This window comes from Balaenoptera ricei, chromosome X (assembly GCF_028023285.1).
Source record: "Balaenoptera ricei isolate mBalRic1 chromosome X, mBalRic1.hap2, whole genome shotgun sequence".
Classification (NCBI taxonomy): Eukaryota; Metazoa; Chordata; class Mammalia; order Artiodactyla; family Balaenopteridae; genus Balaenoptera; species Balaenoptera ricei.
Window position 1 is genome coordinate 120,390,744 of NC_082660.1, and position 22,924 is coordinate 120,413,667.

At 41.6% G+C, this 22,924-nt stretch overlaps 1 protein-coding gene across 2 annotated transcripts in view; it reads left to right on the forward strand.

Annotated features, from left to right (window-relative positions):
* SLC9A6 (solute carrier family 9 member A6) overlaps positions 1-12,665 on the forward strand; it is a 53,566-nt gene extending 40,901 nt beyond the window's left edge. For both annotated transcript variants that reach the window (XM_059910866.1, XM_059910865.1), the window contains 3 exons: positions 1,765-1,844; positions 7,638-7,743; positions 11,387-12,665. In XM_059910866.1, the coding sequence (XP_059766849.1) occupies positions 1,765-1,844; positions 7,638-7,743; positions 11,387-11,659 (459 nt within the window). In that variant the 3' untranslated portion in view covers positions 11,660-12,665. The remainder of the gene's footprint in view (positions 1-1,764; positions 1,845-7,637; positions 7,744-11,386) is intronic.
* Positions 12,666-22,924: the final 10,259 nt, after the last annotated feature.

A 22,924-nucleotide genomic window follows, 5' to 3' on the forward strand; every position in this document is an offset into this window, starting at 1 on the left:
ACTTCCATGTGTCACTTTCTCAGTTGTTCCTCTGAACCTGAACCTGGTAGACTGAGTGCAGTGTAACTCAGTGCCTTCCCTAGACTGACCACCCTTTTCTGGTATTTTCCCGCCACTTGTTAATGCTTTCTGAGCACCACTGACTATGTGCCTCTGCCCTAGACATGAGATGGGGAATCACGGAAATGAGGCTTTTGAAGATGGAAAGCATCTCTTTAAAAACACAGTTCTTTTTCTTGTCTGAAACAAGCCCTGGTTTATTTGTCTTCAGAGTGCAGTTTAAAAAAAATTTTTTATCAGGTTCATTTCCTGAATGCTAATTTTGCTAGCTATTGAGTGCTGAGTGTGTACGTGACATAGTAAGTACTTGCCTCTTTTGTGGTCAGAACCTTAAAGTATAATTTCATGGGCTTGAAATATTTGTACAACAAGGCTGGATAAATTCCCATGATGGCGAGCTGCTGGGGTAGTTTCCAAGGGGTAATAGCTCCTCAGTGCCTCCACCCCCACGGCCAAACAAGAAGAGTTACCACACAGGTCCCCGAACAAATGCTTGATCACCATCTGCATAAGTCTCCTCCTGCTATGTCCCCTCTGTCACCACAGAGGACAAATGGAAATGGAGTGACAGGGAGAGAGCCCGGTAGGTGAGTAGCAGCTGTGACATCCAGAAAAAAAATATCATTTTTACCTTGCCCTCAAAACCGTGTGGATGCCTTGGCTCAGTATATTGTTTACTCAGTATTTTGAGTGTCCACTGGGAAGCCCAGAGGAAGATTTTAGTAACCACGGAGCGTGTGGGAGTTGGGTGTACAGGTGCTCATGTGGTGAGAGGATCGTGTGAGATTTACAGGTTCGTCACTCTTCAAAAAGCGGAGACATACAAACCAATGCCTCCTGATGTGAAAGGAAATATGGGTGATTCTCCGTTCTTGTAAGCCCATACAGTGTTCTCAAACATTTTTATATTGTCTATGTTTTGATACACGTTGAGAGGAAGATTCATTTATTTCGAAGATCAGGAAGAACAGGAACCAAAACCCAGAATCTAAACTCCGTACTCTTCGAAAATCCCGGATACATAGAACATTCATGCTGGAAAGAGCCTTTGAGTAACATTGTATACATGAAAAAACTCCGCTGGAGAGAGGGAAAGGGAGTTGCCCAACTAGTTCATGTCAGAGCCGAGACGAACCAGGTGGCCTAACCGCGCCACTGCTGACCGACCGCATCCTATTACACATAAGGACCCAGTTTATGTTTTGGGGGAGCTGTTTTTGAAGAGGCCTGCTTGCTGTGTTACTTTTCCCTCCTACCCAGTCAGGCTTAACATGGAATTTCCCTACTTACTTACATTTTGCTAGTGTTCTAAGAACATAGTAGCAACTTTGAAAATGCCAGTTAACTTTGGGACCCATGACAACTCCCAAAGATCAGGATGTTGATGGGATGTTTTCTACTTAAGGTGCAGTTCACGTGGGTGTAAGCCTTTCAGAGTTAGGGGGTGGCTTATCCCACACTGATTTTTTTAAATGCCAGTATACTCATAAATCAGTAAGCAGCCTGAGTAATAGAAGTGTTCAGAAAAACACTTCAATTTCTTATTCCCAAGCCGCAGTGTACAAGCTATTAAATTTCTCATGTTACCCATGTTGGAGAGTATCTCGTATGTGGTAGGCTATGTTCCTGATTCTACAAAGAAATGACTCTTAAATAAATGTGTTTTTATCTTTGTGTATGTATTGATTTATTATCTCTTTGCAGGGTATTCCTGAAAGTGAAAGAAGAACTACCAAAGCAGAGAGTGCCTGGCTTTTCCGGATATGGTATAACTTTGATCATAAGTATCCTTAACTGAGAAAAAAAATGGTAGTATGGACATGGACAACTAGAGTTTAATGGAACAACGGTTTTGACCACTCTCTTCCTGAACTGGCATGTAAAACATGCCTTTGGTCTTCCCTTTCCCCTTCAGTGTAGTGGAGGTTACCAGAGGAAACCCACACAGATGAATCCTCTGAAAACCCATGGAACCAGTAAGGACTGTTTATTGCAGAAGCTTGCTGTGTGCAGGGACTCAGGATCCCTTATGATAGACTTGTTTTGATATATAGGTTTATTTTTAATATTTTAATAATTTTAATATTTATTGTTCTTTAGCTAACTGAGTGAATGCCGCAAAAGGGATTTGTTGGTGCTCGTCAGTGTGCTTGTTAGAGTAAAAGAGGAAAGGCTGCCTTAGGGAAAAACATGAGAATGAGAAACTCAGTGATGCTAGGTACCGCAGTAGTCAGCAATGTCTTTTTTTCTCTGACCTTTCCACAGACTGGGAGATTCTCCTCTCCATTCAGAATGCCAGTGCTTCATTGTTTACCAGATTTCTTTCTTGTCCTATCGTAACAGTCTTCTTCATAGCTATACTTTGGGTCGGGTTATATATAATAACCTGTTTAAATCATGCCTTTTAAAAAATATTTTATCACTCACTATTTATTAAAATTAATTTCTTATTTGAAAGTTGAACTAGGAAAAGGGACCATGGCGTTCTTTCTGGCTGAGACTTATCAGTAAGGGAATCAAAACCTGGTTTATGTTCCATTGAAGCAAATTTGGGACAACCATGTGAAATGTTTTTCCCTTGCTTTTGACTTTCTGATCAAAACCTTCTATGTTTAAGAAAAATGCGCTTGACAATTATCATTTGAAGCTACTATTTACTATATTCTGTTTGCTAGATTTTTACACTCACTTTTTGCAAGGACTCAAAATTAATATATGGAAACATGAATGCTCACTTATCTATGGTATTAAGACTCCTATTAGAGGGAGAGAGATCCTGGCTCCTTAAAATTGTTTAATGATTATGTCATTACTTTTGGCTCCATTATCAGCATTTTGGGTATAAGCCACTCCCGTATCTCTTGGGATTTTTTCAGCCCTCTGATTTAACAAAAATTGTTTAGTTTTTCCTTCATAAATGTTTTGTATATTTTCTGCATAATATACAAAAGAATTACATGATCCTAATATAGAGAAGGAGTAGAATAATATTTTTTTATATTCTTATAGAAGTGACCACCAAGAATTGTTTGACTCAGTACTACTAGACTAAGACTTGGTAATTTTAATACCTAGTGCCCTAGTAGAATTAATCATTCATCATTCTAGATTTCAGTTCCTTTGTGCAGTCAGTTTGTTCATTTGTTATAATTGAGATATAACTTAAATACAGTAATGTATACAAATCTTAAGGGTACGGCTTAATGAATTTTGACTTACATATACACCTGTGTGCCTGCCACCCATATAAAGATATGTAGAACATTTCAAGTACCCCAGAAGGCTCCCTGTGTTCCCTGCAGTCAGTAATGCCTTCCCTGAAGGCCTACCCTATCCCAGCCAAAAGGGCAGCCACTGTTCTGATTTCTTGCAACATGGATTAGTTTTACCTATTTTTGATCTTCATATACATGGAATTATATATTATGTATGACTTTATGTTTTGCTTCTTTCAGTCAACATTGTGTAACTTATCTATATTGTTGCCTGTACCAGTAATTATTTCTTTATCATTGCTGTGTAGTGTTCTATAAATAGTATGAATATACTACAGGGTTTTGGTTTTTGGGGGTTGTCTTTTCATTTTTTTTTTTTTTTTGGTCAAGGATATCTCAGAAACTATTGTTGATAAACATTTAGGTTGTTTCCTGCTTTTGATGACTATAAATAAAGCTAAATGTTTGTACATCTTTTTTATTTTTTAATAATCTTTTAATTAATTTTTTTATTTATGGCTGCGTTGGGTCTTTGTTGCTGCACGCAGGCTTTCTGTAGTTGCGGCGAGCAGGGGCTGCTCTTCATTGTGGTGCACGGGCTTCTCACTGCGGTGGCTTCTCTTGTTGCAGAACATGGACTCTAGGCACACGGGCTCAGTAGTTGCAGCACGTGGGCTCAGTAGTTGTGGCTTGCGGGCTCTAGAGCATAGGCTCAGTAGTTGTGGTGCATGGGCTTAGTTGCTCCACGGCATGTGGGATCTTCCCCAACCAGGGCTTGAACCCATGTCCCCTGCACTGGCAGGCGGATTCTTAACCACTGCGCCACCAGGGAATTCCCTGTTTGTACATCTTTTGATGAACATAGGCACTCATTTCTCTTGGGTATATACCTAGGAGTGGAATTTGGAGCAAGTGTATGTTTAGCTTTAATAGATATTGCCAACCCTTTTTCCAGAGTGGCTGTAACCAATTTACACTCCCACCAGCAAGTTAAGTTGTTCCACATCTCCTCCAAAACTTGGTATTTGTCAGCCTGTGAAATTTTAGCCATTTCAGTGGGTGTGTGGTGATATCTCATGTGGTTTAATTTGCATTCCTCTGATGACCAGTGAGGTTTCCTTTCGTATGTTTATTGGCCATTTGGATATCCTCTTTTATGAAGTGTGTCTGTTCGGTTCTTTTGCTCACTATTTAATTGAACTGTCTTATCTTTTTTTTATTTACTTGTAGTTCTTTCTACATTCCTGAATTGAGTTCTTTGTTAGTTATATGTATTGTGACTATCTTCTCCCAATCTATAGCTCATCTTTTCATTTTTGTAATCCTGTGTTTTGAGGAACAGAAATTCTTCATTTTTTTAAAATTTATTTATTTATTTTATTTATGGCTGTGTTGGGTCTTCGTTTCTGTGTGAGGACTTTCTCTAGTTGTGGCAAGCGGGGGCCACTCTTCATCGCGGTGCGTGGGCCTCTCGCTATCGCGGCCTCTCTTGTTGCGGAGCACAGGCTCCAGACGCGCAGGCTCAGCAGTTGTGGCTCACGGGCCCAGCCGCTCCGCGGCATGTGGGATCTTCCCAGACCAGGGCTCGAACCCGTGTCCCCTGCATTGGCAGGCGGATTCTCAACCACTGCGCCACCAGGGAAGCCCAGAAATTCTTCATTTTAATGAAGTTTATTTCATTAATCTTTTCTTTTATGGTTAGTGCTTTTTGTGTCTTAAGAGATCTTTTATATCCCAAGGTCATGAAGATATTTTCCTATGTTTTCTTCTAAACATATGATTGTCTTAACTATCACATTTAAGTCTTTGATCCATTACAAATTAATTTTTGTGTATAGTGTGAGGTGTGGGTCAAGACCTATTTTTTCCCATGAGTATTCAGTTGACCCAGCACCGTTTATTGGAAATGCCATCCTTAACCCACCGTATTGCAGTGGAACTTTTGTTGTAAATCATTTGGCCATATAAGTCGGGGGGCTCTTGTTTCCAGACCGTCTTTTCTGTTTGTCTATTTTTACATCAATACCACACTCTCTTAATTATTGTACTTTTTAATAAGTCTTGCTATCCAATAGGGGAAATTCTACAGGTTTGTCATTCTTTAGTATTGCTTTAGCTATTTTAGGTCCATGGCATTTTCATCTAAATTTTAGAAACAACTTGTCATTTTCCATACACACATGCACACTCACGCTCACACACACACACAAAAAAACCTGCTGGCCAAGTATTGAATTTGTATTAAATCTGTGGATGAATTTGGAGAGAACTGACGTTTTAACAATATTGAGTCTTCCAGTGCATGAACACGGTATATCCCTCCATTTATTTAGATCTTCTTTAACTTCTCTCATTAATGTTTTATAGTTTTTAGTGACAGGTCTTCCACATCTTTCATTATATTTATCTCTAAATATTTGGTATTTTTGGTGCTATTGTAAATGGTATGTATTTCATTTTATTTTATTTTCTACATTTTTGCCCTTAATATATAGGTATACAATTGGATTTTTTATATATTGACCTTGTGTCCAGAAATCTTAAGTTCACTTACATTTCTAATAGTTTTTAGAGTCTATTTTCTATGCATATAACCAAGTGAATAATAATGTTTTATTTTTTCTTGTCCAATACCTTTTATTTTTTTTTATGTCTTATTATATTGGCTGGACATTCCCAGTACAATGTTAAATATAAGTGATGATAGTGGGCATTCTTGTCTTATTCCTGACCTAAGGGGGAAATTTTTCAATATTTCACCGTTGAGTATGATGTTAGCTGTCAGTTTTTGAGATATCCTTGATCAATGCAAGAAAATTCCTTTCTATTTCTAGTCTACTAAGAGTTCTTATCATAAATAGGTATTGAATATTATTAGACGCTTTTTCTACATCAACTGAGATGATCGTGTATTTATTTTTTTCTCCTTTAGTGTGTTATCTTGCTGATTTTCATCAATTGTTTGAATGTTAAGCCAATCTTACATTGCTGGAACAAATCCCACTTGATTATGATATTATTCATTGTGTATGTCACTAGATTTAATTTGATAATATTTTGTGTCTGATTTTTGTGTCTTTTTATGAGAGGTATTGGCTCGTGATTTTTTTTTTTTCTTGTAATGTCCTTGTCAAGTTTCTATAGGAACATTGTGCTAGTTTTATAAAACGGGTAGGGAAGAATTTTTCTCTTTTTCTGTTTTTCTGGAGGAGTTTGTGTAAGATTGGTGTTATTTCCTAAGTGCCAGGAAGATTTTAACCAGTGAAGCCTTCTGGGCCTGGAACTTTTTGTATGAAAAGGTTTTTAGTTTCTTTAATAAATACAGGACTATTCAGATTTTCTTTTGTCAATATTTGGTAAGTTTTAGTTTTTAGGGAATTTGTTCTTATAGAGTTAAATACCAAGACTTATTAGCCTCAGTACTAGCCTGTTAAGTACCCCTAAACTACGATCTGGTACTTTCTGTACTTAATGCACTAGTAGAATTCGTCATTCCAGATTTTCAGTGGTTTTGTGTGGCAAGATGTTTTGTGAACTATGTAAGTGTGTTTATATGAAGTACTTTAATCTTAGAGTTTATAAATATGTGAATTTATGTAAATTTCTTTGGCCTCCTCATTTTTAATTGAGAACAACCTTAAGTTGTAATTTTAGAAAGTAGCGAATATGTATGTGTCCTTCTCCCTTTTTCTGCTTTTTCTCATGATTCCCTCTTTTTTTCTTCTGAGTATCAAATATATTGTTGCATCTGTTTTTATTTTTATTTTTGGAGAATAGATGAATACTGAAATAAGAGTCTATGACAGAGGACCTCATGATGCATAATTTTTTAAAATGTTTTTAGAATTGAGTTTCCTTTGATACTAAAGTTTCAACTCATTGAAGAGGCCAGCTGAATCTACAATAAATAATTAAAACCATTTTTATTACTATATTCTACTGCTGGAATATTTAATCTCTTTTTAGGCTCTTACCATTCTTTACTTTCTTCCGTGTCTCCTTCAGCACTAAATTGAGAGTGATTTTGTCTTCCTTTTGGCTTTAGTAAAATCAGAAAGGCAATATGATGTAGTGGAAAGGGCATAGAATTTGGAATCAAACCAATCTGGGTTCGAGTATTGGTCCTCCGTTTACTTAATTGTGTGACTTTAGGCAGATCATTGACTTCTATGAGCCTGAGTTTCCATATTTGTAAAACAGAGATAATAATAAAATCTCCCTCCCGTTGCATAATAGGGTCATGAAATGGGACAACATTTGCTATCTGAATTGGTAGGTACACTGTGACAGTGATTGTTATCAAACAGATTGTTCTTTTAAATTGGTAAAGAAAGGAATGAAGCTCTTCCTTAACTGGCACAGCTATCTGAAGCCTCTGCTGACGCACAGTGGGCCTCCTCTTACGACAACCCTCCCTGCCTGCTGTGGACCCGTTGCGAGATGCCTAACCAGCCCCCAGGCTTATGAGGTAAGTTGGTTTTATCCAGAACCTAAGTTCTTCATTAAGTTAAATTTAAAATTATCTGCTCTATGGATGGGTTACTGGTTTTTTGTTTTGTTTTGCTTTGCTTGCGTTTAAGGTATAAAATCCACAAGCAGGAATATAAACATATTTTGCTCAGCCAGAAAATGCACTGAAATCTATAAATATAATTCACAGCCTTTGAGCCGTCATTTGAAAAAAGATATAGAATAGCATCTCATCTTACTGTCAGTGATTTTAGTAAATAATTCTATTTCCATGCTGGTTTTCATTTATTTGCAGCATGTGGCCTGAGCTTAGTACTAACTGCGTATATTGTAATCTATAAATCAGGGTCGTCACGGTCATGTGGAGAGGATTACTAAAACATTTTTTGATGCCCCTAAAGTGTAACAGATGCTCTTTTATTTCGGGTATCAGGGAAAGTTTATCTACCTGTGTTCCGTATCGCTGGGAGGCATGGATATATCTAGATATAATCTAGATTCCATATTTTTTCCTTAGCTGCCAACATAAGATTAGTGATTCAGCAGGTATTGCCACAAAGAAAGAAATGACAAATGCTAACCAGTTTTTATTTTAAAATATGAACATTTAAAAAAAAATATGAACATTTAATTTTTCAAGTTCTTTTTTAAAAGCCTTTACTTCTAACCCAACCCTTCAAAAATAATTTGGTGCATCAAATAAAGTGCCCATGTTAACAAAACCCACCAATTTTGACTACTCTGATGCAACACCTTGAGTTGAGAGATGAGGCTGTGGTAAAGCAGTGTAGACGTGCACCCTCCAGTTCCCTATGACCGCCTCTGTGGTGTTTTAGAGCAGATTCCACAGAGAATGGATGGGGAAGAGGGGTCTTAGCAGGGGTGGCACCTGGGTCAGAGAGGAGTACCCTGCAGCGTTGTGTTACGTTGAGTCAGTGCACAGTTCCGACAGACTACTGGTGGGGTGGGGGGAACACCCCGTGTCTTGTCCCTCCCTCCCACTTCGCCCAGGCTCCCATATCAAGCACGGCCCCCATTCCCTCTTTACCCTGTTAGCCCATGTGGCTCTGTGCTGAGGGGTCAGCCAGCTTTGTCAGTTAAGTCAGTGAGGTCTGGCTCTGGGATTCCAAAGACCCACTCGCCATCACCAAAAGCCAGAAGAGTTCCACAATGCCTGTGTGTCCTGTGGATAGCAAAATACGGCATTGTTCTATTCGTTTCCTTGGGCTGCCATAACAGAGTACCCCGAACTGAATGGCTTAACAACAGAAATTTACTGTTTCAAGTTCTGGAGGCTAGAAGTCTGAGGTCGAGGTGCCAGTAGGGTTGGGTCCTTCCGAGGGCTCTCTCCAGCTTCTGGTGGTTTGCTGGCCATCTTTGGCATTCTTTGGCTTGAAGATGCATCACACAGATCTCTGTCTTCATCTGCACCTGGCATTCTCCCTGTGTGCGCGTGTGTGTCTGTGTCTCCAAATTTCCCCTTTTTATAAGGACACCCACCAGTCATACTTGATCAGGGCCCATACCAAGGACCTCATCTTAATGTGATCACCTGCAAAGACTCTATTTCCAGATAAGGTCACATTCACAGGTACTGGGAGTTAGGATTTCACATCTCTTGGGGGGTGTGTGCGGGGGGTGGTGGATACCATGTAACCCGTAACAACCATAAAACTTAATTTTTTAATTTTATTTTTTGCTATGTTAACTACTTATTAAATTATAAAAGTAGCATGCTTGCAGCCAGATAGTCAAACAGTATGGAATGTACAAAGTGAAAAATAAAAGTCGCTCTCTTTCTCCCACCTCCATCCCCCAGAGGCAGTCTTTATTAAGGGTTTTGGATACTCCCTGATATAGTTTATCTACACAAACTTATATGTGTATATATATATGTGTATATATAGCTTTCTTTGTTATTGTTTTACACAAATGGGATCATAATAAGAGTGTTGTCCTGCTACTTGCTTTTTTCACTTAATGATACAGCATGGATACGTTTCTAAGAGTCCATTTTTGCCAAGATTGATTTAATTAGTCTCCTATGGCTAGACCTTTACATTGTTCCTCCTTTTGTGTTTTTGTTATTATAAACAGTGTTTACAGTGAATATCCTTGTGTATATAAATTTACCCAAGAATATAAAGTTTTAAAGAATAGATTTTAAAGGTTAAGTTGCTGGGTCAAAAGGCATATGCATTTTAAAATTTGGTAGATATTGCCCCAAACCTGAAACTTAATAAAGGCATTAGAAGGTGCTGAAGAGCCCCTGCTGACGAGTGAAGGTGCCACAGAGCTTTGAGTATTGCTGAATTAAGCGATAGACACGCTTGTTAGACTTAACTGTTATAACTGGATTGGGCAGGAAGGGATTATGGCTGGTTGGCGGAATGGGTTTGTTTGGTTTTTAATTCACATGTCTTTGTCTTTGAGTATTTAGGCAAATTTCTAGCAACAGAAAATTTTTTTAAAGTTTAAAAATTTTTGTCCAATCGTGCCCTCAGTCTATTTGACCATCTTAGACAAATTTAAAGATTTTAAACACGCACAGGATAGGAGAGCTGAGTGTAGGATGTTTCTGTCAGCTCTACTTCCCTCAAGGAGTATTAGTCACAGACTTTTTTTTGCTAGATCAATATGAGTATTTAGAATGATTCTTACTCTATATTTTAAAAAATGACTTTCTGATTTTTAAAAGTAATATGTACTCATTATAATAAAATTTCAGATAGTACAAAAACATAAGAAAATAAAAACCACTAGCAATTCTGTCATGCAGAACTAACTATCATCATTTTGTTGAATACCTTCTAGACTTTCCTGTGCACATGTACACTTTTTAATTTGCCACAACGGCACTATATATGCTAGACATTTTTTCCCTTTTCTGGAACTTTATTTATTTATATTCTTTTTGCCCCCAAAGTTTCCATTAGAACCAAAGCCCATTGAGCTGGGTGACAAGTGTGTAGTGAGGGTTCAATATTTCTAGGTATTGTTGATACGGCAGTAAAAGCTTCATTTATATAAATCTGTTCAACAATCAATTGAACTTACATTTAGCGAATACTTTCTCTGTGCCCCCAAACTGTTAGGTGATTGAAGTACAGCGTACAAGGGACTTAGGGTCTAGTGCGGGGGGTGTGTGTGGCACAGACCACCCCCTGAGCAGTTACGCAAAGGGGTAAGTGCCACTCTAGGGAGAAGACTAAGTACAGGACGCTAGGGGAGAATACAGGAGGACACCTAAGCTAGCCTTGGATGATCAAGGAAGACTTCTGGGAGAAAGTGACTTTTCAACCAAGACCTCAGTGATAAGTAGGCGCTAGTTACATGAAGGAGAGGAGAGGGGACAGGACATAAGAGAAAGCACGAGAAATTTGGGGCAGCTGTCAGCACTTCAGTCTTTGGGCACGCAGTGGGGCAAGTGGGGTCAGAGAAACAGATGGTGGTGGGAGATGAAGCTGAGGGGCCCAAGTCGCACAGTGTCTTTTAAGCCGAGGTGAGGACTTTCGACTTTATCCTGAGGGCAGGGAGCGGCCCCTAAAGCGTTTTAAATAGGGCATCCTTGAAAATTCTGCTATTGGAAATGTTTCTTGAATTTCATAACAATTCGCAAAACTTATTTTATTTGAATTTAGAACCAGGAACAGTTGAAAGATGATGACTCCGATCTTATTCTCAATGATGGTGATATTAGTTTGACGTATGGAGATTCTACTGTGAACACTGAATCAGCCTCGTCCGGTGCCCCTAGGAGATTTATGGGGAACAGTTCTGAAGATGCCCTGGATCGAGAACTTGCATTCGGGGACCACGAACTGGTCATTCGGGGAACACGCCTGGTTCTTCCTATGGATGACTCTGAACCCCCGTTAAATTTGTTAGATAATACAAGGCACGGTCCAGCCTAAGCTTACTAATTACTCACTTAGTGATCTGTAAAATTTGCACATGTGATTGTGAAGAAATTCGTACTACCTAAAAAGTCCCAGTGCATGTCTCTGAATGTTTAAGCTGTATAAATGCTATTTATATGGCATCGAAAGACTATAAATACCCTGTACAAGGCAGATTGTGAACAAACTCTTATGTTTTATTGGCTGCACTATGTAGACCGGATCTGTTTTAGAAAGTTAATTTCAGTGATGTCGTGTGTCCAAGCTTTATGTCCCAGTTCAAGTATACAAGGTGACAGATTTACTCTTTCTTATATTTACCTGACACTTAACCGGAGTACCGAGTTCTCGTGATATGAATTAATTTTAAGGCAATGAATTTGTGGGAGGGGAGGGAGAGGAAGGAGGGAGTGCTAGCAGGAGAAGTTTCTTTGTCGGGAAACTTGTGTTGATTGCTGCTGCCTCTGTCGTGACCTTTTCCTTTCCTTTATGTCTGGTGGCCTGTTGTGGTGCGAGAGGCCAGTGGCTTTGGATCTTGCCCCATTCAGATTGGGGAGTGAAGTGCGGGGGCCCTTTGCCCCCCTTGCCGTGAAAAGAACAGATTTGTTGGCTACAGTACACTGCTACTCGGAAAAGAAGGCTGCACATGACTTCCAAGACTTTGTTTCTTTTCTTCCACTCCAAGACCTGGGAAGGAGTCGCGCCATCCAGCCCACTTAGCCAAAGTACAGTTGTATATAGTTCAGAGCACTTGATTTCGATTTGGAGGGGCTGGGGCAGGCGGAGAGGGGGCAGAGGCCAGGAAGGGGAGTAAGGAGCATGGTGGTTTTGGAGAGCTCTCCCCCCAAATATGTAAATACTATATACCAGATAAGTTTAAATAAGAAATTCAATTGCTGCTTACTTTTTGAGTATGTACTTTATCTGTATAGCAAGCTTTGTGGTCAGAAGTTTTTATATCGATTTAAATCGCTGCTCATTAGCAGCCAAACAGGAGCAAAATGTAAAATTTTTGAACTTACTTGTGTCTAATTGTCATTCATTAGTCTGTAGTTGATATTAAAAGTTAATTTATGAATCCATGACCGTTCCACACTACACCACAGCCAGTCATGAGAGAAATACAGCGCTGCGGAGAGCTTGCTGTGAGGGCGGTTGCTCCTTTGTGTGCACCAGGTGTAGTTGTCTTCATGCTCATGTGACTTTTTAATATGAAATACCTAAGCTGCCATGTTTGTTTTGTTTTTTTACAGTTTTCAAGGAAGAGTACATAACATTGCCCGTTTCATATTCAGAGTATGAAAGTGGATTCTATTTTGTAAGCTGCAGATACCTAATGGTGCATTGAATGCTTAGCAGGGGGATCCTTTCCGACATTGATTCTGACCCGTCAAAGTTTCAGAAGAAAACTAGAAACTTCTGTGGGTTTTTTCCCCCTCAGGTCTGAGTAGCATTGCCTTAAATTGTACCCAATTCAAAAACGGATTTGTTTATGTGATGTTCAAATTGTCCAACACAAAATATCTTTGCAAACAAAATATGTACTTGTCTTCCCAAAGGTTTCCTCACTGTGATGCAAACACTCCTTGCGATTTTGAGGGAATTCTACTGTTGGACCCTTGAGTGGCAGCTCTAACTGTTGGCATAGCCATTTGTTATGTAGTGGTAGCGACTTTCCTGCTATGCAGGAACCCCGTGAAGTGTGCATTTTCTACGATGTGTGCCTCTTCATGCAGTCAGTAATTTCTTGTTAATGTGTGTTTGAGGGGCTTTGAACTTCAGCGTCATTTACCCACGAAGTCATTCATGTTGTAAAAGGTTATATAAGAAATTCACAACTACCTTTTTTATCCTGTCAAGTTACTGAGCTCACTTTATGAAAATGGCTGTAAATACTTAGCATGACAAATTCAGTCAGTAACTCGTCTGTTTCAGCATGCATAAGACTTTTTCTTAGGGAAACTGATAAAGCTTGAGTCAACTAAATCTGCCTTCGTACTTTATCAGAGGGGAACCAAGCCTGCTGCGCTTACATCAGCATCTGGAAGATTCTCCTCTCCTCTAATCTGCGTGCGCATCTCCAAGCAAAGAAGAAAAAAACAAACTCTGCTCATACATCTATTGGTTTGAGACACCTGAATGAACTTGGATGAGGTACAGTCTGAGTTCCCATCATGCACAAGTAGAACTGTTCTCGGACTTGTTTTTCTGTTCTTTGTGGACCCTACACGTTTGAATGACTTGAACGTTGCATCTTTTCAAGTTATTTTTTAAGGTTCCTTGGCATTTTATCCTAATTGTCCGTGTTTGGCAATGTGCTGTTAAAGTAATAGACTTTTAATCTTTTATGTATTTTTTGTTTTCCCTTGGAGTTCTTGGACAGATGTTATAGTGGTTTCTTTTAGGAAAATCTGTCATTAAAAAAATTATAGCCTTGCAAATAACCACTCACAGTGTTTGAGTCACAGTTTATTCTAGTGAGAAGTAAAGAGTGCTGACTTCATTTATTTTTCTACCTATATACCTACCGGGAAAGGGGGAAGACTGATGTTTTAAAAAGCAACAAACAGAAACCTAATGGAACGTAACTTACGGGGTGGCAAATTTTTGGTGCTTATGTGTGAGGCTGGATGTATTTGCTTATGGGACCATTTAAGAAATACGACTCAAAGCAGTCGAATTCTGTTATATTGATTTGTAGCCTGTTAGCTCAGTGGTGGATAATGTCATGAAAATGTTAGTTCCATTATATGGGGGGAGTAAATTCTCTATCCAGTTAGGTAGAAAGGCAGTTGCAAGTTGGGTTGAGAGCACGATCACACAAATAGTCCTTTTTCCAAGTTAAAGACAGGTCTTTCTCTTTGTACGTAAGAAGTTTTGTAGGTTGGGGGTTTGCTGACAGCAGCTTCGCCTAGTCCAGGATTGGCGCCAAGCACGCCATGATTGTCTTTGGGTGCCCCCCACCCCAGCTTCCTTGCTCACTGTCCAGTGAGAGACCCGGCTGGTGGCCTCCACACCACAGGCTCGTTTCTTGAACAAACTCACGTTTTCTAATTCACAAATAAAACCCTGCGTTAGATTGGAGCAAGTCTATTGGTTTACCTGACTCAGTGCATAGGTGTAAGGAGATGAAAATGTAGATGTCTTGACTTAATCAGAAAGTCCTTGCTAGGAAGTACCGCACACAGGTGATGCAGCATTGAGGTATGAGACTTGAAATAAACTGGGAATGATAAAAATAGTAGTTCTCATCTTTTTGAGCCCCCTTAGATCCAGGCAGTGTATATAGGAGGTGTTCTTTTCATCCACATTTTAATCTAATCTTAATCATGCTTTGTGTTATTCTCCTTTCAAAGATGAGGGAACTCAGGTGGAGGGAAGTTGGCACACTGCTAGTAAGTGACAGATCCAGGATTCAAATCCAAAGTCTAGATTTGTTACCTGCTACTCTTCCAGCTCCAGTAGCACGCGATGGGCTAGTCCATCTTGAGTATAACTAGAAGGGTGATGAAAGGAGTTGCAGACGTCCATCCTGCTGCCCATCCACCACCTGCTTGTCATCAGGCCAGGGTAGGGCATGAAGTCTCAGCTCTGTCCTTCCGTTTGCTGCACTGTTGGCTGCCAGACACAAGTTCCCCTGGTTGGGAAGTTTCTCGAATTCTTAGTGAAGTGCCCTCCTGTATCTCTTTGAGCCCATGGATGAGGCAACCTGGCTAGTGCCATGCCTTCACACTCTGCCTTCCAACATTTTCACCAAGGGGCCCACCTTTTATGGCAGACCGCGAGGTCCTGAACAATGGCTCTGCACCCGCAGAGTTTGGTGTAGTAGAAAAAACCCAGGGTTTGGAGTTACACAGACCTGGGTTCAAATCTAGACTCTACTGCTGGCTTATTGTGTAACGTCGACCACTTACATGTTGCTGAGCCTTCAGCAATTTCTTAGTTGTAAAGTTAATTCATTCAAGAAATATTTGCATACTTGCTTTGTGCCCCACGCGATGGCTATAGCAGCAAATAACAGCAGTTCCTGCTCTCACAGAGCATATTCTACAGGAGATGCCAACAGCCATCTCACGGCATTGTTGGGGATCATTCAGGCAAGAAAGACTGAGTGCCTTCGGGTAGGGGAATATCTACCTCAAATAACCATCAAATAACATCAAATACAATCATCACATGATGGAAAAATACAGGAGGCTCTGAGAGGGGACTGTAATTTGGTGATAGGGGGATAGGGAAGCTTTTCCTGACGACGGGATATTTAAGGTTAGACCACAGAGTAACCGGAGGGTCAAGCAGATGACAGGCGGCGGGGGGGTGAGGATGAGGAACATTCCAGGCAGAGGGAACAGTGACAGCCTCCACCTGTAACTGATCTTCGACACAACATTCACTCAATCAAATAGTTATGGAGTGACAAACGTACCAGGTACTGCGCTATTTACATATAGAAAGGAATAAAATGGATGCCGGCCACCCTCTTAGTACTCACACATTAGTGTGCAAGGCAGGAAGTACCCAACAGTCCTAACGAGGAGCACCTTGAACCCAAGCCTGCCCCTGCAACTTCATCCCTCCAGCCCTCTCCCACCGCCCCTCTGAGGCAAGTCCACGGCCCTCTTCTGGATCGCAGCCTTCAGACATTGGAGAAGAAGAGATGGTGTGTCTTCCTTGAGTCTTTCCGCCCCCATGCTGACAACCCCATCGCCTCCCTGTCTTTCAGACACGTGCCGGAAGTCCACTGTTCTGGACATCTTTATGAATGCACCTGAGAGCACATTGGCTGTTTGTTTCAGTGGCCTCGTCTCCCTCATCTTACGGCGTCACCAGAAAGCCTGAGCCGGCACCCTGCCATCATGGAGCTTCCAGTTGGGGAAGGCCAACCATAAATAGACAAATACGCACATCAAGTAATTATAGAGACAGGGATAAGTACCAAACAGGAAACGGCATAGAGGGTACTGGGTGCGAGGCGGTGGCGGCCCGGTGGCCGTGGAAGGGCTCATCGAGGAGGCCTTGTTCAGGAGGTGACACTAAAACCAAGGCTTGAAGGAACTGCCCAGGCAGAGGACAGCGAGGAGTGGTGGGAAGGTCTGCTTTAGGGTAGACGCTCAATTAATGTTTGTCGAAAAGGAGCGAAACGTCCTCCTGCCCTTTACTGAGTTGGATTTGGAAGGCCAGCATGGTGGAGTGGGAAGACAGAGAGGCCGGAGGCCAGCCCTGCCTGCCGCTGGGCATGCTGAGGAAGCTGCTTAAGCCTCTCTGAGGCTGTCTCTTCCTTTATAAGATGATGACAGGGGACGGATCCCGCAAACCTTTATTGAGCTACTGTCACGTGCCAGCCCTGTGGTAGGTACTGGAGTATGGTTCCAGCCCCAAGTAGCTGCCAGGCCTGTTTGAGGGATCAGATGAAGTGATGTACCTTGAAACGTTTTGACCGGGATTCAGAAGGCTCTTGACATTGAGCTTGAGTATTCTGTCAGGTTTTGCTGACGAGGTGCTATATGAATAAATTATGGAAAACTCTCTGCAGACCGTGCTTCTACTGTGGGTGACTTTCCTTCAGAATCTCCAGTTCAGCAAGTTGGAGGTTTCCCAAGTCGTTGCCACGGTGAAGGCTGAACTCTGAGAACCGGCTTAGCCAGGGCTGTCATTGCTGGAGCCTGAACTCCATGAGACCTGATAGTTTCTGGACAATTCTGTCTGCTGAGTGAAAGAGCCCCTCTCCTTTACCAGGCACCCATACTGCCAGTGCAGCCTGGGAGCCCTGCCCCCTGGTGTCCTGCTCGTTTTAAACTTGCTGCTGTCCAATGGGCGTGGGATCCCACTCGAGAGATGCAGCTTAGCTGTGCAAGTTCTTTCTTTCACCGTGATGGAAAAACGCATTGAGAGCTCTGTGAGCGCTTCTTGGAAACAAGATTTAATTTCTCCAGATTTGTTGGAACTGAGGTTGTTCACTGTGTGTTTAAATACTAATCCTACCAAAATGGCTTGAGAAGTATTCAGTTCTTGGTTGCTTGGGGAGTCACAAGGCTTTATTGCATGATTTTTTTTCTTTTGTTCGCTTGAATTTCCTATACAGCTGTGTTCCCATGTGGACTAGGCAGAAAGCATGTGAGCTGTTTTTTCATCTGAAAAATCTGGAAGACTTCTGTCAGATCATGGAAGCTGACTGTTTTTCCAATCTGAGAGCCGGTTTAGTGTGAGAAAGCAAGATAATGGCGATAGGACCCCCTGATTGTGCTACAAAATTGGTTTTTTAACACTTTCTTGAGACCAACAATCAAAGCTCCCTTTTCTAAGGGGAACCAAGAAGTTGCTATTTAAACATTCCAGCCAACCAATATTTTACTTCCTAACTTCCAGGCAGCAAACACTGAGCACCTCACAGGGTCTGAGCCCTGGACCAGGCACGAGGAACACAGAGGTGACTTAAATCATGGTTTTGATCTAAGGGCAGCTGCAGCCAATTAGGTAAAAGCATTGCAATCATGTGAAAAGCATTAGAAAGGGACCGCTATATGGGATTCAGGGCCCTTACCCATTACTGCTTATGGTGGGCAGAATAATGAACCCTAAAGATGTCCACACCTTAATGCCTGGAACCTGTGAATAGTGACATGGCAAAGAGAATTACAGTTGTAGATGGAATTACGGTTGCTAGTCAGCTGACCTGGAGATGGGGAGATTATCCTGGATTATCCAGGTGGGCCCAGTCCAATCACACGGGCCCACAACATTGGAGAACATTTCCTGGCTGTGTTCAGAAAAAGAGATGGCCAACAGAAGCAGGGGAAGACAGATGCTGCATTCCTGGCTTTGAAGAGAGAGGAAGGCGGTCTCTAGAAGCTGGAAAAGGCAAGGAAGCAGAGTCTTCCCCCAGAGCCCCTGGAAGGAAGGCAGCCCTGCCAACACCTTGATTTTAGCCCAGTGAAGTTGTGTCAGACTTCTGACCTACAGAACCGTAAGATGACAAGTGCAGGTTGTTTCAAGGCACTATGTTTGTGGTAATTTGCTATAGCAGCAGTAGGTAACTAACCCATTGCCTTGGAGGGAGAGGGTATTTTGTCTCTTATTATTTAGTTTTGAATGTCTGCTCTGTGTCAGGCACTGTGCATGGTGTTGCGGGTACAGAACTGAACAAGATCCAGAGTCCACCGTCCAGTGAGGGAGACTAGCAAGTACACAGACAACATGGCACCGGGATGGAGGAAAGTCCAGATGATAAATGCCCAGCTGGGAGAGGGGTCAGGAGGCTGGGGAATACCCTGCCATTTCTGTGACTTTAGCCTAGCTTTCACGGACACTTCCACGTTACTCACTGGTGTAAGGGATTTTCCCAGGCCTCCACGCCCACTATCTGACCAGGGAGTGGCAGTGTGTGGAAGACATGACCATATTTGGGTTCTAGAAGGATCACTCTCATTGTGGCTGCAGTGGGAAGGATGGCTTTTCCGGACAGAGGAGGAGCAAACACAGGGATGATGGTTCAGGTGAAAGAGGGCGTGGCCTGGACTATAGAAACGTCAGGGGGAATGGAGTAGAGGGAACAAACGCAGGAGACGTGTCGTCAATAGACTCAACAGGACTGGGAGACTAAATGCGGTGAATGAGTGAGGGGGTGAGGTGGGTTACGATGATTCCCAGCGATCTGGGTTGGGCAAATGGGTGTGTGGAATGGTAGTACTGCAATTTTAGAGAATACCTTTTATGACAAAGACGTTCAGAGATGTAGGCAGGAAAGGTGCAAATCTAAATTTGCCTCTGGAAGGTGAGGGGAGATGGAACCCAAGCAGGAAAAGAGAGACGAGAGAAAGGAACTCAGGGCTCCAAACGAGAAAGTTGGGAGAGGATGAGAGGATGCAAGCTTGGAAAACACCAGAACTTGCAATCCATTCTCCCATTATGACCAAAGAACATCTGGAGCTTTCTGCTTGGGGTGGTGTCTGGGGAAAATAATTGCCTTAACCAAAGTACAATAGATGGAGGAAAAAGTAAATGATTTTCCCTCACAAAAAACAGAATGCTTCCGAAGTTCTCAGGGAATGATGGGTGGTATTACTAGGAAACTTTAAAAAGTGCATCACTCTGGATTTCGGTGTATCCTCCACTGGTCTGGCCAGGAGAATGAAAATATATGTTGTGGGCACTCTAAAAGGCAGTTCTTAGCATTTTCTGGGAGGGTCAAGGGCCAAAGAATGAATCCTGGCTCTCGAAAGGAAGCCTCGGCTAGTTGGCCAGACCATTTCTGGTTCTGGGGAGGTTTACGTGCGAGCAAGGAGACTGCTTCACTTTGTGCTTTTCCCCAAAGGCTGTCGCAGGAGTTCTCTAGCAAATCCAGTGTAGCGTCCAAAGCCCTCTGGTATGCTGTCCTCAAGCACTGTGTGCCATTCGCTTGCTGAAACCGTCGGTGCCGGAGCTGCAGTCTTTGTGGACATTTGAGCCAAATAGCAACTGTGGGGACAGAGTTCATCAAAAAATGCAGAGAGATTCAAACTTTTTAAAAATTGATTTTTGCCCCAAGAGAAGGACACCAGCAATTGACAGTATAACTGACAAAAGAAAGCATAGAGGCCTATATTAAGATGAAGGAAACATCTGGTTTTTGTTTTCTTAACTTTTATTAATTCATCTGAGGTGTGAGTCATCAGCTCACCCAGCCAATGTTTCCAAAATGAAGTCTTCGTTGCCTCCGGAGTTGTTGGGAAAAGTCAGTTCAGAACTACCTTGAGAAAAAGATGATCCACAGAGAGCTGTTATTTAAAAACAAAAAGTAACGTTGATCCCGATAGGTAGTTCCTAAAATTGCTTTTATGTTAACTTATGATTACATTCCTTCCTCAGCAGGATTTTATTCCCCCCATCCAGAGATTGTAGGACTGATGTGCTGATCTAAAAATGTATATTAAACTCAGAAGCTCACAAAGTATGCCCTTAACCTATACAGAAAACTTCATTGGCTTACCTTAGTCCTTCCCTGTAGATGGCGGGGTTAGATGTATAGCCCCTGGGGACACTAGGAAGGAAAAAAGTCTCCTCTCCCTCTCCCCAAGGTTTTCTTCAGCCGACACCAATCCCACCCCAAAAGGGGGCTCAGATGGAGACACCAATGAGAGAAGAAGATTACTTACTGGGGTGAGACCCTACCACCATCTGGGTTAGTGATGCTGCATTCTCACCCACTCCTCTTGATGACTAACATTACGTTTTCAAGACAGCTGGTCAGAGTTCACAGTTGGCCTAGAGTTACCGTCCAGGACAAATTTGGCTGGTCTGGGTAATAATGTAGCCAGCAACTTTGCTCTCATTACAGTATACTCTATCCAGCTGAACTCTACTCTTTTTTGACCCAATGGTAGGGACGTCAGTAGGGGGATTCAAACCTCTACCTTTCATAGGAGACCAATTACTTGATTCTACTAATCATTCATTCATTCAACAAACTTTATCTGAGCACCTACGCAAGGTATTGGGAATTCAGAGGTGAATAAGGCATGGTTCCTGCCCTCAGGGAGCTCACAGTCTAGTAGTAGAGGCAGACTTGTAATTAGATGAATTACTATTCTATGATTCCTGAGGAAGGTCATGTTGAATTGAGCCTTAAAGGATAATTTAGATATATAAGCCTGGAGCACAGGAGAAAAATCTGGACTTTGGGAGCAGATGAGATCCCCAAGAGAAAGTATATAATAGAAAGAGTCCTAGAAAAAAATACAAAACAACAACAAACAAACAAGCAAAACCAGTGATGTTTAAAGGGACTAGAGAGGTTGGTAGAAAATGAGAGCAGTGTTACAGATATTAAAGGAGAAAGAGTTTTCATTAGGAAAGGACAGCAAGTAATGTCAAATTCTGTAAAGAGATCAAGTCATACAAAGACAGGAGAGCATCCATTGGATCCAGGAATATGGAGACCAGTGGTAACAGTAAGGGAATGGCAAAGCAGGTTTAGGGGAGACCTTTTGACTGCTTGCATATGGGAGGTGAGGAAGAGTGGGATGTTAGGGATGACTGTCAGGTTTCTGGACTGAGTGACTGGTGAGTGGTGGTTCCATTCACCAAGATGTGGAACCCAGGAGGAGCAGAGCAGGGAGAGAGGGAAAGGGAAGGAATTCAGGTTTGGACACACTGAGCATGATGTACCTATGGGATACCCAAGTGGAGATGTCCAGTGGGCCGTTGGCTTTATGGGTCTAGAGCTCGAATTTCCTAGTTTGTAAATAAAATAGACTAACATGGCCAATTTTTTTTTCTGTAGAAAACTTCATGCCATCTTTTCATTTTGCCCCTAACCAGGACCCATCACTTAGATATTTTCTAATTTTCGGTATTTCTCTGTGATTTCTCAACTGATTTTATCTGAACCAGGAGCATCTGTACATGCGGTTTCTGTACCACGCATTTGAAGCCACTTCTGAGGAGAAACAGAAGAATTTACAGGTTAATAAAAAGTAACTGGAACAGCCCTTCTGTCTGTATTGAGCCTGTTGCCCATCTCCTTTCCATAACACTGATTTATTCTAGAATCTCCTCTTGTTATCGTTTACCTAAGGAAGAAATGAAAGTAGCTTCGATGCTACCTTCATTATAACAGCATCTAATGTCAGTATTTATGGACGATGATCTGATTCGATATTAAATAAAGGGCAAAGCAGTCTCAAATATTTAAATGATATGACTGAATTTGAACAACAGTGTCTACCCTGGTCACTCAGGACAGGAATTGTAGCACCCATCCCTATGCCATAGACACAGGGGTTCCTCAAGTCCTTTTGTGTGAAGGAGGGTCTGTGTCTAGGCATCTCTCTCTCCTTCTACAGATAATCTTAAGTTCTTGCCAGTTTCTGGTCATGTAGTTTCCTACTCAAAGATAGTCTTTATGTTGTGTCCCTTGCAGTAAATGAAAACCCCAATCTTCGTAAAGAAAATTGTGTCAGTGGCTTGCCCTTTTCTCGATTCTCCATCAGACTGAATTTACTTATTTATTTGTTTATTTATTTTTAAGATTTTTTTTTTGATGTGGACCATTTTTAAAGTCTTTATTGTATTTGTTACAATACCGCTTCTGTTTTATGTTTTTGGTTTTTTGGCCGCGAGGTATGTGGGGTCTTAGCTCCCCGACCAGGGATCGAACCAGCACCCCCTGCGTTGGAAGGCGAAGTCTTAACCACTGGACTGCCAGGGAAGTCCCCTGAATTTAGATATGATACTGGCAAGAGCAACAAGGTAAATGATCATTTTGTGATGTGTCTGGTCCAAGGGGGATTATTTTGACAGTCT